Genomic DNA, 16,958 nt, shown 5'->3' with positions numbered 1-16,958 from the left:
AACTGATGGGATATGGAGGGAATTATAATCAATGTAATGAAACAAGTTATATGAATTGTTGAATGTGAAACTGATGATGTGCCCTGTAAACTTTCACTCAATCCACAATAAAAACCTTAAATTAAAAAAAACAAAACAAAAAACCACTGGGTAAGAGAAGAAATTTAAAATTTTTCAACTTTTTATTGTGAATTGAGTGAAGATTCACAGAGCAAATCATCAGTTTTACATTCATCAAATCATATACTTTTCTTCATTACAATGATTGAAATCCCCTCCATGTAGCAACAGTTAATAGCATTTACCTCTATTCATTTCAACTATTGCATTCCTACCTGTGTCTCCTGCTTCCTTCAACTTTCCTCTGCCAGCCTCCCTCCTGTATGTTGCCTGTCCTGTCACCCATATTAATATGTGTCTACCCACTGCTCCTGTAAAGATCTACAGCCTCGGAAACCCTGTACAGTGTCACTATGGGTTGGAATCGACTTGACAGCACTTAACAACAACAACAACAACCCTCTAGCCCATGAATAATGGTCCCTCTTTAACCCCCATAACCATAGATTGTTTCTTTTATCAAGGAAACCTTTTCTTAATGGTTTATAACATTAGTCTCAGCAATATTTGTCTTTTGTGACTAATTTCACTCAAGGAGCTCTAGTAGAGTAGTGGTTACGAATTGGGCTACGAACCTTAAGGTCAGCAGTTTGAAACTACTAGCTGTTCTGCGGAGAAAGATGAGGCTTTCTGTTCCTGTAAAGATTTACAGCCTCGGAAACCATGTACAGGGTTGCTATGAGTCAGAACCGACTCCACGGCACATCACCACCACCAGTTTCACTCAGCATAATGTCCTTCAGCTTCATGTTGTGAGGTGTTTTTAGCTTCATGGTTATTCAATTTTTCATAGTATTCCCTTGTGTGTTTGCACCAAGTTTGTGTAAGCATTCCTCTGTTAATGGACATTTAGGCTGTATCCATCTTTTTGATGTGTCTCTTCTAGACCATAGATTGGCTCATCCTGTTTTCTTCTATATTCTGCTCTCTTTGTCTCCTAACTGGAGCATTTAATCCATTTAGATTCAGTGTTTATCTATAGATATTAATTTATTGCTGTCATCTTGCTGTGGGTTCTTTTGGTGCTACTGGCTTCTTTGTGCCACATGATTTTCTGCACTGAGTTCATTTTGTTTGTATATTTTCTTCTCATTTTCATTTCTATTGTGTTAATGTATATGAGATTTTTTATGTACATATATATTAATTTTCCTTGTGGTTACCCTATAATTTATTAATTTTCCCTCTATTTAAAGCAGTCAGTTTTTTCTTGAAATCCTGATTTCCTTGTCATTTGGAACACTATTCCCTCTTTTTGTTTTGTAGTGGACTTAATTTACATTGATATCTCTGGTTCCCTATTTTCAGTCTTATAGGTTTGTTTTATTTTAAATACTTCTTTATCTGGATTGAGTTATGGATGTGTTGTCATGCATGGTCATCTCATGTTGTCTGTTGTTGTTGGTTGTCAGTCCAAAGAGCACTCTTTAGAATTTTTTATAAAGCTGTTCTGGTCATTACAAATTCCTTTAATTTTTATTTATCTGGTAATGTCCTAATTTTGCCATCATGTTTAAGGGACAGCTTTGCTGAGTATATGATTCTTGGTTGGCAATTTTTTTTTTTTTTAATTCAGAGTTTTGTATTTGTCATATACAAAACCTGTATGATTTCTACTGAGAAATCTAAGGTCTTATTGATTCTCCTTTGTAGGTAACTTTTAATTATTACTGAGCTGCTCTCAGGATTCTTTCCTTGTATTTAGTTTTGGAAAGTTTGATTATGATATGTCTTGGTGATTTTCTTTTGGGATCTATCCTGTTTGGGGTTCATTCAGCTTCTTGTATGCTTATCATCTCATCTTTCATGGTATTAGGAAATTTTTTCTTCCAACAACTCTTTGGCAATTTTCTCTGTACTTTTTATTGTCTCTTCCCGTTCTAGAATAATGATCACCTTTCAGTTGGAATTCCAATCATCCACATAACTCTTGGACTCTCGTTGGGGAAAAAAAAAAAAAAAAAATTCTTTTTCTGATTATTTTCTAGGACAACAGTATTGAGAGATTTATATTCAATCTCACTAATTTGGGTTTTCATTACTTTAAATCATCTCCTTTGCCCTTTCAGTGCATTGTCCATTTTTGAAATCTTAGTATTAATCTTCTAGATTTCTCATTGAAGGTTTTATCTTTTTACAAAATTTGTTCTTGTAGTGTTTTCCCAAATTCATCTAAAGTTTTTCTGTATTCTTCTTGCTTTCCTTGATCTATCTTCAAATCCTTTGAAAGCATCTATTCTTTTGAATTATTTTTCAATTACTTCCAGTACGTCTTCTTCAGAAACTTTTTCTGACTCTGCATCGTGGTCCTTTGTTTGAGCCATTCTCTCTTATTTATTCATATGAGCTAAAGGTTTCTGTTGTCTCCAAGGCATTGTGGGGGTTTTGTATTTAGATTTAACTGATAATTTTAAGTTGGTGTGTTCTTAGGCTCTCACCAAATGTCTCCTGTGGGTTCTCAGATAATGAAAGTGTGTATTCCGTTCTCATTTGCTGCTCATGCACCTCAGTTTATGGTGGGTTTGGCTGGTGTTGGCTGTGGATTATCACTAATCAGGTGGTATAGGAGCTACAATTGGCTTTTATCTAGTGGATGAAACAGCAGACAGTACAGTCCTGGTTGGGCTATATAAGCAAGGTTTCTGTCTCCTGTCAGGTGGGAAAGAGAAAACACCTCTCACCCCCACACACAAGAAAACAAAATAGAACAAATAACAATGAAAAAAAAAATAATGAAGAGAAAAAATAAATGAAAACACATAGCAACCAGAAAAAAATAATAGAATAACTGAAAAACAAAAGAGTGACAGAGAAATGGTGCTATAGATGAGAAAAATAAGTGAGAAAATAAAAGAAAGCAAAAAACAAAACACTTAAAAAAAATACAGCAGGAAAGGGGGGATGAAAAGAGAAGAATAGTAGAGAGTAATAAAGAAAGATCAAAAGGAAAAGAAAATAAAGAGGGAAAATAAGAAAGGAGAAAACTCTGGTGTATTCCTGCAAGCCACAGAGCTCATGAGGTGGGTGTGGGAGGGATATGACAGCAGATTTCCTGGCCCTAAATGGAGTTCCAATCAGCCTTGATATGTTCAGTGCACTCAATCTGGAAGTAGCTCATGGAGACCCTTGATGGAGCTGGTTTCAGTGTCTGTTGTTAAATGCCATCGAGTCTGTTCCAACCCATAGCAACCCTGTATGGGGTTTCCGAGGAGCAGCTGGTGAGCTTGAACACCGACTTTGTAGTTCAAATGGCTTTGCAGTCTGGCACATTAACCCACAGCACCAAACCAGGACTCCCAAACCACAAGGTTGGCAGTTCAAACCAGCAAGCTGCTTCTCAGAAACACTACACAGGGTCGCTATGAGTTGGAACTGACATTATGACAATAAACAACAAGCAACAATAAGTAAATAAAGTAGGCCTTGAGCATTATGCTCTTTAAAGAGCTGTCTAGATGGCATCAAACTGACAGCACTAATCAAATGATTAGACAGAAACCATATGAGGTAGTGAATTTCCATTTGTATTTCACCAATTCCTTATTTTTTGCCAACGCTTTCAGTGCTGCTTGAACTTCTTCCTTCCTCTGTTACTGAGGGAGGAGGATAACAGGAGCAAAACTCAAAGGATGTAATCAATGTCACTAAATTGTACATGTAGAAACAGTTGAATTAGTGTATGGGTATATTTTCAGCCACAATATAATAAATAAAATTTATTTTAAAAAACATTTTGTGTAATGACAAGATTAACATCTACACTGTTCTTTAATAAATACCCTTGTTTTTGTTGTTAAGTGCCATTGAGTCGGTTCCAACTCATAGCAACCCTTTATAGGGTTTCCAAGGTGCAACTGGTGTGTTTGAATCTCTGCCCTTGGGGTTCTCAGTCCAGTGCTGGTCCTAAAGTGCCAGACCAGGAGTCCAATAAACACCTTAGATATTACTTAATATAATGAGCCTAGACACTCAGTAAATATTTGTTGATGAACTCAATAATTTAGGAAAAGACAAGAGAAGGGGTGATTTCAAAAAGCATGTGTCTCAATGCTTCTCTGTCCCACCTGTACCAAAGGAAAAGCTTTATAGTGAGGAGTCAGTTAGGGGATTACCTTGCCAGCACTGAATGACTAATGCTCTCCATATTGACTCATATACAGATTCACCTCTCCTGCCCTTTCTGGGATGTAAACTGCTGTTCAGTCATGACTTGCTCCTAGCCTTCCATCCTATGCCCGTTTGATCATAATGACTTCTAAAAGCCAAATGTGCAGAGTTTGAGATGTAAGAATACAGAGAATGGGAGTTAGGTCTTATATTCATTAGTCACTGGTGAACTTCACTTCAAAAGTCTGATGAGTGCTGATGTCAGGCTTTGGAGAATGAAGGATTGGGGATGGAGGATGATGGTTTGGAGGGAGCAAGAAAGTCAAGAGTATCATTTCAGAATGGGGAGGATCTGAACCTCTTTGTAGGCAGTAAAGAAAGAACCAATAGAAAAGAGAAAAGTAAAATTTCTATCATCAGAGTCAGAGGATTAAGGCTTGAATGTGGGTGCAGAGAGTATAATGTCAGAAGCATGGATGAGCAAGTTTAATAGTATCAAGGAGGAAGACCCATCCTACAGAAAGTGGGAGAATGTGAGACCAACAGTGGACAAATCTATGTCAGACAACCTGTCTTCTCCCTAACATGTGTGAGGTCATCTGCAGAGTATATCAGAGAGGCAAGAGCCTGGCCAAAGGGTCCTGGCAGCCTGACTATTGGAAAATACTTCACCTGGATATACAAGATGAGCTCTTATGCAGGGTGTCTCAACCAGAGCAGACCTATGAATGGCCATGCCCAATGTGACTGACAGGAGACATGGGCTACTTTCCAGGTGAGAAGCCTGGAATAGCCCACTCTAGGCTTATATATATCTTTCAATGACTTTGTACCAATAACCAAACCCAAAACAAGCCTATTACCATCAAGTCACTTCTGTACAGATAGAGCTTTTAAGGCTATAAATCTTTATAAGAGCTGAAAGCTGCTTCTTTCAAATGTGAAGCAGCTGGTGGTTTTGAACTGTGGTTAGCAGTTCTATGCTTACCCTACAGTGCCACCAGAGCTTCTATTTGTACCAATAGGTGATGACAATGTCATGCCATTGTCTTTCTTCCTTATGAAGGACAAAGTAGTTGTGACCAGAACACCAGGTATTTTTGCCAAACAAAATAGTTGCAAACTATATTGTTTTCTATTGAAAAAGTTAAAACTTCATTTTAACACATTGGTGGTGGTGGTTGTGTGCCGTAGAGTTGATTCCTACTCATAACAACCCTGTACATGGTTTCTGAGGCTGTAAATTTTTATGGGAGTAGAAAGCCGCATATTTCTCCTGTGGAGCGGTTGGTAGATTTGAACCACTGACCTTGTGGTTAGCAGCCCAGCTCATAACCAACTACCCTACCAGGGTTCTTTTTAAGCATTACTTATATCTACTTCCCAAAAATCAACCATCAAAATTCCTTTAGAGAGGTCACTTTTCAACCAGATAATCGATTGACATAAATAAGCAATAACACCTCTGTGAAATGAGCTCCATGAAACAATCAACTATAAGAGAAAAAATGGGCAACATTTGCCCAAAAGCAAAGATGAGAAGGCAAAGAGGGACACAAATTGGGAAAGTTGGGGAGAAATGGGGAGCATGCCAGCGCATTGCAGGAAAATAAATCAATATAGCAGAACAAATTGTGTATAAATTGTTGGATGGGAAACTAATTAGCTGTGTAAACTTTCACCTAAAACACAATAAAATGTTCACATGTACATGCACAAAAAACTATGGAGCAGATGATGTGGAAAGATGGTGCAGCTGGGGACTTTAGACCCAGAGAGGGAGAGGAGCTGTGTGCTGATGACTAGGGGTGGAGGGTGGGGGATAGGCTTGTAGTCTATACCCTTTGGTTGGCTGATGATTCATGGAGGGGATTATAATCATGGCAATGAAACGATATACGATAGGATGAATGTAAAACTAATGTTCTCCCATGTAAACTATCACATAATTCACAATAAAACATTGAAGAAGAAAAAAAGGTCAAGGAAAAATATGATAGGATGAGTTGATGTTCTCCCATGTAAACTATCAATCAATTCACAATAATTTTTTTTTGTTTTTTAAAGTCAAAAACAAAAAGCTGTGGAGCACAATTCTACTCTGTCACACATGGGATCTCCCTAAGCCAGGGTTGACATGATGACAATGGATCTTAAATATATATGTTCAGTTTTATGTTAAACTAATAACTATGTCAGATAGTAGCTTTTTAAGTTATTCCTGGTAAAACTTCTTAGGTTATGTAGATACATGGAAGATAAATCTTAAAGGTATCTTAACAAATCTGGCACTGGTTGATACTGCATCCGATCCAACACTGGGGCATCACTAGAGACAATCACTTGCCTGATATGGGGCCAAGTATTAAGTCCTTATGGATATACTTTATAAAGCAAGGACAATTTCTTGAAAGGCAAAATGTTGGCATGAGCAGTCCACTCACTGAGATTAATACTTTACAGTGATTTCCACATAGCCACTTCCCAAACCACTGTGGGGAGCTTGTTATAAATGTAGCACTGTAGGAACACACATGATGAAGACTTCTTAGTTAAACAGAATGAGAGGTGGAAATCACTTTGAAAAGTGAGAGACAGTCTCAGATTTACAGATAGGTCAAAGGTGTCTACCCTGTTCTTTCTGAGAAATGTGTGAAGGAGTGAAGGAAATGATGGGGAGGGTGACAAAGTGGTGCTGGAAATCCTGAGAAGAGATCCTCAGATAGATGACCTCAGAAGGGGAACTCATATGTACCTGTAACAGACGGGGCAACCAGGAAGACTCTCAGCTAAATCTCTTCAACTTAAAAAAGTCTTCATTATTTAATATGAGAATGATGTTGGGAGGAGGATGAGTGGCAAATTGTCTACATTTGCCTCAGTGAAAAATTATGAAATCCTAAAACCACTTGTGTGCATGCAAATATATATTTTCTTTCAAAAATAGAGAAATGTAGTCAACAGTGTCAAATTCTAGTACAAAGATAGCAAAATACATTGCTACCCTATGAACTTGGTACACTTTTCCTAGTGCAGAATCATGTGGAGGATTATCTTGACTGCACTGAATGACTGGTGTTCTCCATATCAGCTCAGGTCACCATGCAGTCAAGCCTTCATTCCCCACTTTCCAGAACCATCTTTGGTAATTACAGCTCTTAAAGCCTGTGTAGCAGAGCCCTTAAACTCCTCAAGGACATCTCCACTGATTCAAAGACCTTCATCCTGGTCTGTAATTCATACCTTACAGGTGGGATAGTGATTATTCTCTCTTACCTTAGCCTATTGAAGTGACCTGCAGGAAAGGTGAGATCCTAGATAATTCACCCTGTCAGACTGGAGAGGGGGTACTATCATACAGGTAATGCTGGTATGCAAGTAGATCTCAACTGTTTACTATCAGCAAGCTGAGTCAAATCTTGCTTTCCCACGGCCTCTAAACACAGTGTTTGCTGTGGTAGTGGTTGTTAGGTGCCATCGAGTCAATTCCCACCCATAGCGACCCTATATAGGGTTTCTAAGGAGTGACTCGTGGATTTGAACTGTCAACCTTTTGGTTAGCAGAACAGTACTTATCATACAGCGCCATACCATGACTCCTGCACAGTGTTTCATAGTTCCCTAATGGACATGTACTAAAGTGAATGAAATATTTGCAGAGCATGTCCCTCATGTCACATATGCACCCCACACACCCAATCATCTACAGCACCCAGACAAGGCCGTCTACTGACTTGCTTAAGATGACTCTTATAATATATAGTTTATTTTAGGATGTGAATGATGCTATCTTTGACAGTGTGTATCATGAATGAAATAAAAAATGTGGTTTCCCACTACCCAAAATGGGGAGGTCAGCTGAAATGCACAGATCTTGAACAAAATACCCTTTCTACTGCATGATCTGTTAAAACCAGAAGCTTTGTTCAACATAATATTTGATCTATTGACTCATAAGTTCATTGCCAATAAGTCCCAGAAAACAATTTGGAGACAAGTTGGTATGGTAGTGTTGGCTTCACTGTAGTAACACCTTCAATGTATAATGAGCTCATTAAAGATCACAGGGCACTTTCACCTTCATTGTTTACCTTCATCCCAAGATTGGGATAGCATGTCATCCCTGTTTCAAAGCAAGCAGAGTAGAGTCAGACTAAATATGTGCCCCCAGACTCCTTGTGAAGAGCATCTGCCTCCACCTACTCACCTGCCACTTGCCAGTGAATACTTTGCATACTCTGTTACAGAGATATCCTCAGCCTCGGGGACAGAAGAAGAAGAAGGTGGTGAAGTATGGCATGGGTGGCATGATCATCGTCCTGCTGATTTGCATTGTGTGGTTTCCTCTTCTCTTTATGTCCTTGATCAAATCTGTTGCTGGGGTGATCAACCAGCCCCTGGACGTCTCTGTTACAATCACCCTGGGAGGATATCAGGTAATGTATGAGGGGAAGTTCAACCTGGGTGTTACCGTGTGGTTGCTCTCAGCATCACCTACCTACTTAGGACTGTAAGGATAACTTTCTGTTGGATGTCTAGCTATATTTTGTAGACACAATTGTTTTATCCAAATTGGGACTTTTCAGCAAGTACTACCAGGAAACATCTGAAGTAAGGTACGGAAAACAATTAAACCATATTTCTATGCCGTTTTGAGTACCAGAATAAACATTTCAAAAAGAGAACTCCTTTATAAATTGCTGTAAGGGTAATCAATGGATGAACGAGTATGTCATAAAAGTACTTTTCTTTCAGTCCAGGATGCAGACAACACTCTAGGAATGTTATAAATACCATATACCTTTGTTTTCCAGCCTATTTTTACAATGAGTGCCCAACAAAGCCAGCTGAAAGTCATGGACCAACCAAAGTTTAATAAATTTTTGCGTGCTTTTTCTAAAGACACAGTAAGTAAATGTATATAGTAGCTTTCTATTGAAGACCTTTCATCTTGGTAAGCTAACTGTCCTATTATCTAATACTTTGTCATGGGCTGTGTTGGGGGAAAGAGGACTTTTTAGTATTTATGAGTCATAGGCAGCAGGTTTTATCTGAGAGGTTATATCTATATTATTGGAGCTAAATGTGGATCAACATAATTTTAATTGAAAATGTTTTCATGTAAGCTCAACAGATACTGAATCCTTGAACAAGTAGGCCTACTGTGGCAAGTTACCTTAAGGAAGTGATTCAGTATATGGGAAAGCTGAATGTACATGCTCTTTGTATTAAAGCATTCTCGATATTACTGAAAACTGGATTCAGCAAATTAAAGGATCAACAAATAGGGACTATTGAGTAAATGATAGTTTCTGGAATCAATGAGTAACATGGCACAGGATGCCCTAGAATGATTATAGTGGTAGAAAACAAGTTGCACTTTTTGTTTTATTTGGATACTATGATACATATATGATACCTGCGATATGCAGATGATACAACCTTGCTTGCTGAAAGGGAAGAAAACTTAAAATATTTACTGAGGAAGATCCAAAACCACAGCCTTTGGTATGTATTGCACCTCAATGTAAAGAAAACAAAAATCCTCACCACTGGACCAATAAACAACATTCTTGTCAACGGAGAAAAGATTGAAGTTGTCAAGGACTTCATTCTTCTTGGATCAACTATCAACACTCATGGAAGCAGCAGGCAAGAAATCAAACGACGTGCTGCATTAGGCAAATCTGCTGCACAAGACCTTTTTAAAGTGTTGAAGAGCAAGGTGTCAGTGTGAGGACTAAAGTTCGCCTGACCAAAGCCATGGTATTTTCAATAACCTCATATGCATGTGAAAGTTGGACAGTAAATAAAGAAGACTGCAGAAGAATTGATGCTTTTGAGTTACGGTGTTGAAAGACAATATTGAAAGTGCCATGGGCTGCCTGCCCATAGAACCAACAGATCAGTGTTGGAAGAAGTGCAGCCAGAGTGTTCCTTGGAGGCCAAGATGGCCACACTTCATCTCTCATGCTTTAGACATATTGTCAGGAGGGACCAGTTGCTGGAGAAGGATATCATGTTTGGTAAGGTGGAGGGTCAGAGAAAAAAGAGGAAGACCCCCAACAAGATGGATTTGCCAAGTGAGGTCAATGGTCTCAAGCATGGCAACAGCATTGAGGTTGGCCCAGGATCGGGCATTGTTTCATTCTACTGTACATAAGGTCACTATGGGTTGGCATTGACTCGATGGCACCTAACAACAACAACAATGATAAATAGATATTTTCCAAGTGATTTCTACTGTATTAAAAATTATCAGAACAAATACTATAAATGATGTGACTGTTTCTTAAGGTAAAACAATCTGGTGGTGGAATTGTGAGTGGTGTTACTTTTCTCTCTATATTCCAAATTTTTAATGATATTATAACATTATTTCCAAATTATAATTTGTTTTATGAGTATTTTTTTTTATTTACAGAAAGTGATCAGATTTTTTTTCTTCTGTAGTATTACCACTGTCATAAGTAACCTTGAGGATGAGGCAGCCAAGATGTCCTTTAAATTTTGTGATATTTAGTGGATTTAATTTTGCCTTTCACATGACAGTAATGCTCCCCAATCGCTGATAAATGTCTTTCTGACTAGAGAGGGAAAATGCTTTTAAATTGTCTTGGTTTTCCTGGTTTGATTAAAGAGACTCCACAGTTTACTTGGTGATGTCAACACCCACATTGGAATATAGCCCTATGACTAAGAGCTGCCCATGTCTGTGGGAGGAGCCAAAGCTAATGCAAGAGATAATCAGTTCTAGAGCTCTGGTAGCATAGTGGCTATGAATTGGGCTGCTAACCTCAAGGTCGGCAGTTCAAAACTACCAGCGGTTCCATGGGAGAAAGATGAGGCGTTCTGCTCCCGTAAAGATTTACAGCCTCAGAAACCCTGTGCAGGGTATGAGTCAGAACCGACTCCACGGTACTTTAACAACAACAACAATGTTTCTTTTACTAGGAAGTACTCTATATATAGTTAATTAAAAGGTGGTGTAATTTCTTTCTTTATGCTGCATCTTATGTGTGATCTTTTTATGTGTGTGTATTTGTGCCCATGTAGGGTGCTATGCAATTTCTAGAAAATTATGAAAAAGAAGACATTACAGTAGCAGAACTGGAAGGAAATTCAAATTCTTTGTGGACCATCAGCCCTCCCAGTAAGCAGAAAATGATGCACGAACTCATGGACCCCCGTAGTAGCTTCTCTCTTGTTTTTTCATGGAGTATTCAGAGGTAGTTACTGTATTTTCATGCATAATTCTCCCTTTCCCTAATCTAAACTTGGGGTGGAGGGTGGAGAGATAAAGAGAGAGCAAAATTGGGTTAATATAGATCTTGTTGTTGTTGTTGTGTGCCATGGAGTCGGTTCCAACTCATAGCTACCCTGTACAGTGTTTCCAAGGCTGTAAATCTTTATGGAAGCGAAAAGCCTCCTTTTTCTCCAGTGGAACAGCTGGTAGTTTCGAACTGCTGACCCTGAGATTAGCAGCCTGATTCGTAACCACTACACTACCAGAGCTCCAGCCAATATAGATCTTAGTTCATCATTATAACAAGGGAACCTTCTTTATATTTAAAAGTGAACATTTTTATTCATTAAATTATGAGTTGCCCAATGATTGCTTACTAAAATAAAAATAACTAAAAACTTCTTAGCATTCCTTTCTTCTATTAATTTCCGTTTTTAAAGAAAGACTGACAGTGAGTTCTATAGACAAGATAGAGAGAGGCAGAGAGAAGAGTGAGTAAAAGACCATGATTCTGGGAAAACTGGACAATTTCCATTAAAATTCAAGTTTGAGCTTCTGAATGAAGAACTTGCAACCTCCACAACCCAGGCTTTCCCTTGCTTCCCTCCAACACTGAGGAAGCTTCAGTTGGTCAATTCCCCAAGCATGAATACGAGAGCAGTTTAGTGATGCTAAAAGCATGAATGCTGATGGCAGCCACTACTTCTATCTTCTCTTGTTTAGATAAGGCAAGTCTTAGAAAAGTTCTTGCATCCAAAAGTTACACCCAAAAGCCCAGCATTTTGATGAAACACTCAGGGGGGCTTAAGTACTATGCATTAGTTGATTAGCTTAATTTCTTTCATCAAGATCTTATGTTTCCACACTGTAAGGGACTTGTTTAAGCAGTGAAAAAAATGCATTCATTTGGGTCTATAGTAGCAAATTCTTAGTTGGAATTAGGTCTTCTGAGAGGTGCAGAATCAAGTCTTTGAGTCTAGCGTGAACTCACAAGGAAATAATAAAGAAATATTTTGAAGGGGCTATTCAGAATTTAAAGAATTCCTCATTTCATCTTACTTTTCTCCTTCTAAATGTCCCAAATTCGATTCTGCAGTATCTGGCCAAAATTGTACTTCCTAATTTTTACTTTGAAGAGCTACAAAGAAAAAATTCAAAATCCACCTCTGACCAAACGTTCTTTTATTGTTGTAATTAAAAAAAACAAACAAAGCATTTTGTTGTGAATTGATTGAAGGTATACAGACAAAACCATCGGTTTTACATTAAGCAAATCATGTACTTTGCTTCATCTCAATAATTGCAATCCCCTCCATGCAACAACGGTTATCCCACTTCCTCCCTGTGACTCCTACATCCATTCCATCCATCTGCCCATCCTTCATCCTTCTCAACTTTGTCCTTAGGTACATGTTGCCTTTTGATTTTGAATGATTGACCATTATATCATTCCTAGTGAGCATACCTTACTAGTGTTGTTCTTCCCCTATAAACCTATCTATTGCTTGGCTGAAGGAGCTCTGGTAGCATAGTGGTTATGAATCGGGCTGCAAACCACAAGGTCAGCAGTTTGAAACTACCAGCTGTTCCGCGAGAGAAAGATGAGGCTTTCTGCTCCCGTAAAGATGTACAGCCTCGGAAACCCTGTACAGGGTCGCTATGAGTCAGACCCAACTCCATGGCACATAACCAACCAATCAACTCCTTGGCTGAAAGTTGGGCCATGAGGGTGAGTTCCTTCCCATACCTAAAGGGGAGGGGGTGTTGTACTTTTTATTTTTGGAGAAAATATACACAATCAAGGCCACTTCCACTCCACAGTAACTAGACATAATGATAGTAACACTGGTTACATTCTTCATGTTGTGTTAACATTCTCCTTATTTCTGTTCTGGTTGTTTCATTTCCATTTACTTATAAGACTGATCCTTTTCATTGATACTTTAAAATAGCCATTTACTCTGATCTTATATAGATTTTATTTTCTTTTTTGAATAAATGCAGTATTCAAGGGTGACAATCTTTACTCTTTGGACTTAGCAGTCATGGCATGTGACATAATTAGATTAATATGAGTGTTTTGGCATTCATACTAGAGCTCCAAGTTTGCTCTATTCTGGCAACAACTCTGCCTGCTCACCTTCACTTTCCCTCTAATGGAGTCTGTGGTCATCCTGAGCTTTGTTAATTTAAATGTCTAAAATGCTGGATATAAATTAAAGAAGACAGGAAATGTTGGGATGGATGATTGTAGACTCAGTGAAAACATGGTGACAATAATAAAATTGATAATCAAGTTAGTTTTGAAATCTCTCTGCCAGACTTCTCAATAACCACTAACATTGATCTTTCTTTCTTTTTTTCCCCTCTACAGAAATATGAGTCTGGGTGCAAAAGCAGAAATAGCAACAGATAAGCTTTCTTTTCCTCTTAAAAATATTACTCGAGAGCACATTGCTAGAATGATAGCTGGGAATGACTCAGAAAGCTCAAAAACACCAGTGTAAGTTTGTTTTCACTGTTAATATGGTATGAACAGGCATATGTCAATGGTACCAAATTGTCATCTGCATATTTACATGTGCAAGAAATACAACTGCCTTGATTCTTCTGAAACTCAACAGTGAGACTCATTTTGTTATATCAAAGAAAGTTAGCTTCAGGTTTTTTCACCATTTTCTCTGGGGTTACATCTAAAATTTTGAATGAGGGCAATGGGGAGTAATCATATGGCACTATATATAGGTTCAGGGAGATGGAGATATTCTATCCTTATTAAGGTGTTTTGTAGACTTCTGCTGAACCACTCTTCCAGGGCTTCAGTCTTCTGTCCACCCTGCAAGCCTCAGGTTTGGTTCTCATACAACTGGGTCCTGTTCTTGGGAACTCTGGAAGTCACTGTGCCAATCCACATGCCATTGGAGATGTGGGAATTCTGGGAGGCTCTATTGTCATTTGTCTAGACGTAGCATGTGGCCAACAATGCTCTGACCTTTCCATGAAACTCACGCATCACTAGTGTCTCGCTGTCCTTAAAAAAACTCTGCTCAAAGATGAGACACAGGGCTGCACCAAATTGATCTAGTTTTTTTGTCATTCTTATCATCTGATCTTAGGTGCCTAACTCAGCTATCCACCCTCAATGAAAGTAGGCTGGGCTCAATATTCAGTGGTTAAGCTCTTCCCTTCCAACTGTCTGTTTTGGACCAAAAAACTAAGAAAAAAAAGAACAACTATATGTCAAAATATTATCCTGGCATATAAGTACTCCATTTGAAACAAATCCAGCCTATGATATTTACATTGTAATATAAGAACTAGCAAGAATAGAAATGGGATTAATCTAAAACTACTGAGTAAATATTCCAAATGTCCACCAGCCATTCCCCCTGTTTTGCCATTATATTTTCTCTAGGCCCATTTCAATGTGTTGAATATAAGACCCACCATGATGCAGCCTTAGAAATGTTCCATGCATAAGATAGTCTTTATTAATTACCAAATTCGTTACTTTCTTCATCAGTAAAGCCTTAGTAGGATAATGATTAAGCACTAGGCTGCTAACTGGAAGAATGATGATTCAAACACATCCAGTAGCTCCTGTAGAGATTATTGTTGTTGTTATTATGTGCAATTGAGTTGGTTCCTACCATAATGACCCTATGTACATCAGAACAAAGCACTGCCTGGTCCTGTGCTGTTCCCACAATCGTTCCTATATTTGATACCACTGTTGCAGACACTATGTCAATCCATCTCATTTGAGGTTCTTTCTCTTTTTTGCTGACTCTCTTCTTTAAGAAGCATGTCCTCCTCTAGAGACTGGTCACTTCTGGTGACCAAAGTACATGAGACAAAGTATCCAACGTACATGAGGCAAAGTCTCACCATCCTCCCTTCTGAGGAGCATCTGGCTGTACTTTTTTCTAACAGTGATTAGTTCGTCTTCTGGAAGTTCATGGTATATTTAATATTCTTCACCAACACCATAATTCAAAGTCATCAATTCTTCTTTGGTCTTCCTAATTAATTGCAAAGCTTTTGCATGCTTAAGAGGTGATTGAAAATGCCATGGTTTGTGTCAGGCTCATATTAGTCTTCAAAGTGACACTTTTAGAGTATAGAGAAAAAGAAAAAAAAAGAAACCATGGGATAGTTCTACTCTGTCACATGGGGTCACTATGTTTCAAAATAGAGTCAACAACTCTTAACCACAACAGTAAGGTTTTAAGAGACCTTCTAGATCATCAGACCCTTTCCATTATTTCTCAGATGGCACAGCAGATCAAGAAGGGCATAAAAACTTGCTCAATACAACTCAGCTCCGAGATGGCAGGAAGAGGGAGTAAGGTATAGGCAGGCAGCAGCACTTTCCTCATGTCTCTCTCTTTTTTAACTAGGTCAGCTCATAGTCTATATATGTTGTATTTAATCCTAAGAATTAAAATTAGAATAGTGCTTAATGATCTAATCAGAGTTATTGGACCCAACAAGACAGGCAGACCTACTTTTTTTTTTAATTAAAAAAAAAAAAAAGCTTTTATTGTGAATTGAGTGATAGTTTATATGGGAGAACATTGATTTTGCACTCAACCAATTGTATTTTGTTTCATTGCAATAATTACAATCTCCTCCATGTATCATTTGTTAGCAGTATTTGTCCCGGTTCCCTATTTTCTTTTTTTTGTATGTGTGTAAACAAAAGCACGCAGGACTATATATAATCATTTAAACAACCAAAGAGCACTTTTGCAAGCCAGCCTTCTGCCTGCCAGCACACAGAAGACAGCCAGACCTTTGACTTCAAAACCAATTACAGATGTGGAAAATGTCTAAAGGAGTCCTTAAGTTTATAGTTAGCAGAAGTACAGAGTTTGCTTAGCTTGTATAACTGGATAAATATGCCTGGTGAGTTTGTACAACTTTAAAGAATTTGTAATAAAAACTCATAAATTAAGATGTACTGATTCAATAGTAAAATTCTCTCCTTAATGTGGGAGACCCAGGTTTAATTCCTGGTCAATGCACTTGGTGCACAGCCACCTCCCATCCATCAGAGGAGACTTGGTTGTTGCTATGATGCTGCACCTGTTTCAGTAAAGCCTCAGTCTAGGATAGTTGAGGAAGAAAGGCATGGTGATATACTTCTGAAAATCAGTAAATGGATCACAAGAGTTCAATCTCCAGCCAATCATGGGATGGAGCAGGACTGGGCAGCATTTCATTCTGTTGTACATAGGTTTGCATACATCAGGGACCTACAGCATCAAAACCTTGTGTAGATATATGAAGACCTCTGTCATTATTTGTATAAGGCAAAAAATAGCCAAAAATCAATATGTTGTTGTTATTAGGTGCCATCGAGTTGGTACCAACCCATAGCGACCTTATGCACAGCAGAACGAAACACTGCCCAATCCTGGGCCAACCTCACTACTGTTGCCACGCTTGAGTCCATCGATGCTGCCACTTTGCCAATCCATCT

The 16,958-nt window shown here is 38.4% G+C and overlaps 1 protein-coding gene across 1 annotated transcript in view; it reads left to right on the top strand.

Moving 5' to 3' along the window:
- The window catches only part of PIEZO2 (piezo-type mechanosensitive ion channel component 2), an 861,527-nt gene that overhangs the window by 841,155 nt on the left and 3,414 nt on the right, over positions 1-16,958 (top strand). The window contains exons 46-49 of the mRNA XM_006868690.1: positions 8,475-8,663; positions 9,042-9,134; positions 11,284-11,456; positions 13,848-13,976. Coding sequence (XP_006868752.1) covers positions 8,475-8,663; positions 9,042-9,134; positions 11,284-11,456; positions 13,848-13,976 — 584 coding nt within the window. The remainder of the gene's footprint in view (positions 1-8,474; positions 8,664-9,041; positions 9,135-11,283; positions 11,457-13,847; positions 13,977-16,958) is intronic.

Source organism: Chrysochloris asiatica, unplaced genomic scaffold, assembly GCF_000296735.1.
Source record: "Chrysochloris asiatica unplaced genomic scaffold, ChrAsi1.0 scaffold00122, whole genome shotgun sequence".
Classification (NCBI taxonomy): Eukaryota; Metazoa; Chordata; class Mammalia; order Afrosoricida; family Chrysochloridae; genus Chrysochloris; species Chrysochloris asiatica.
This window is presented reverse-complemented; position numbering and strand designations above follow the sequence as displayed.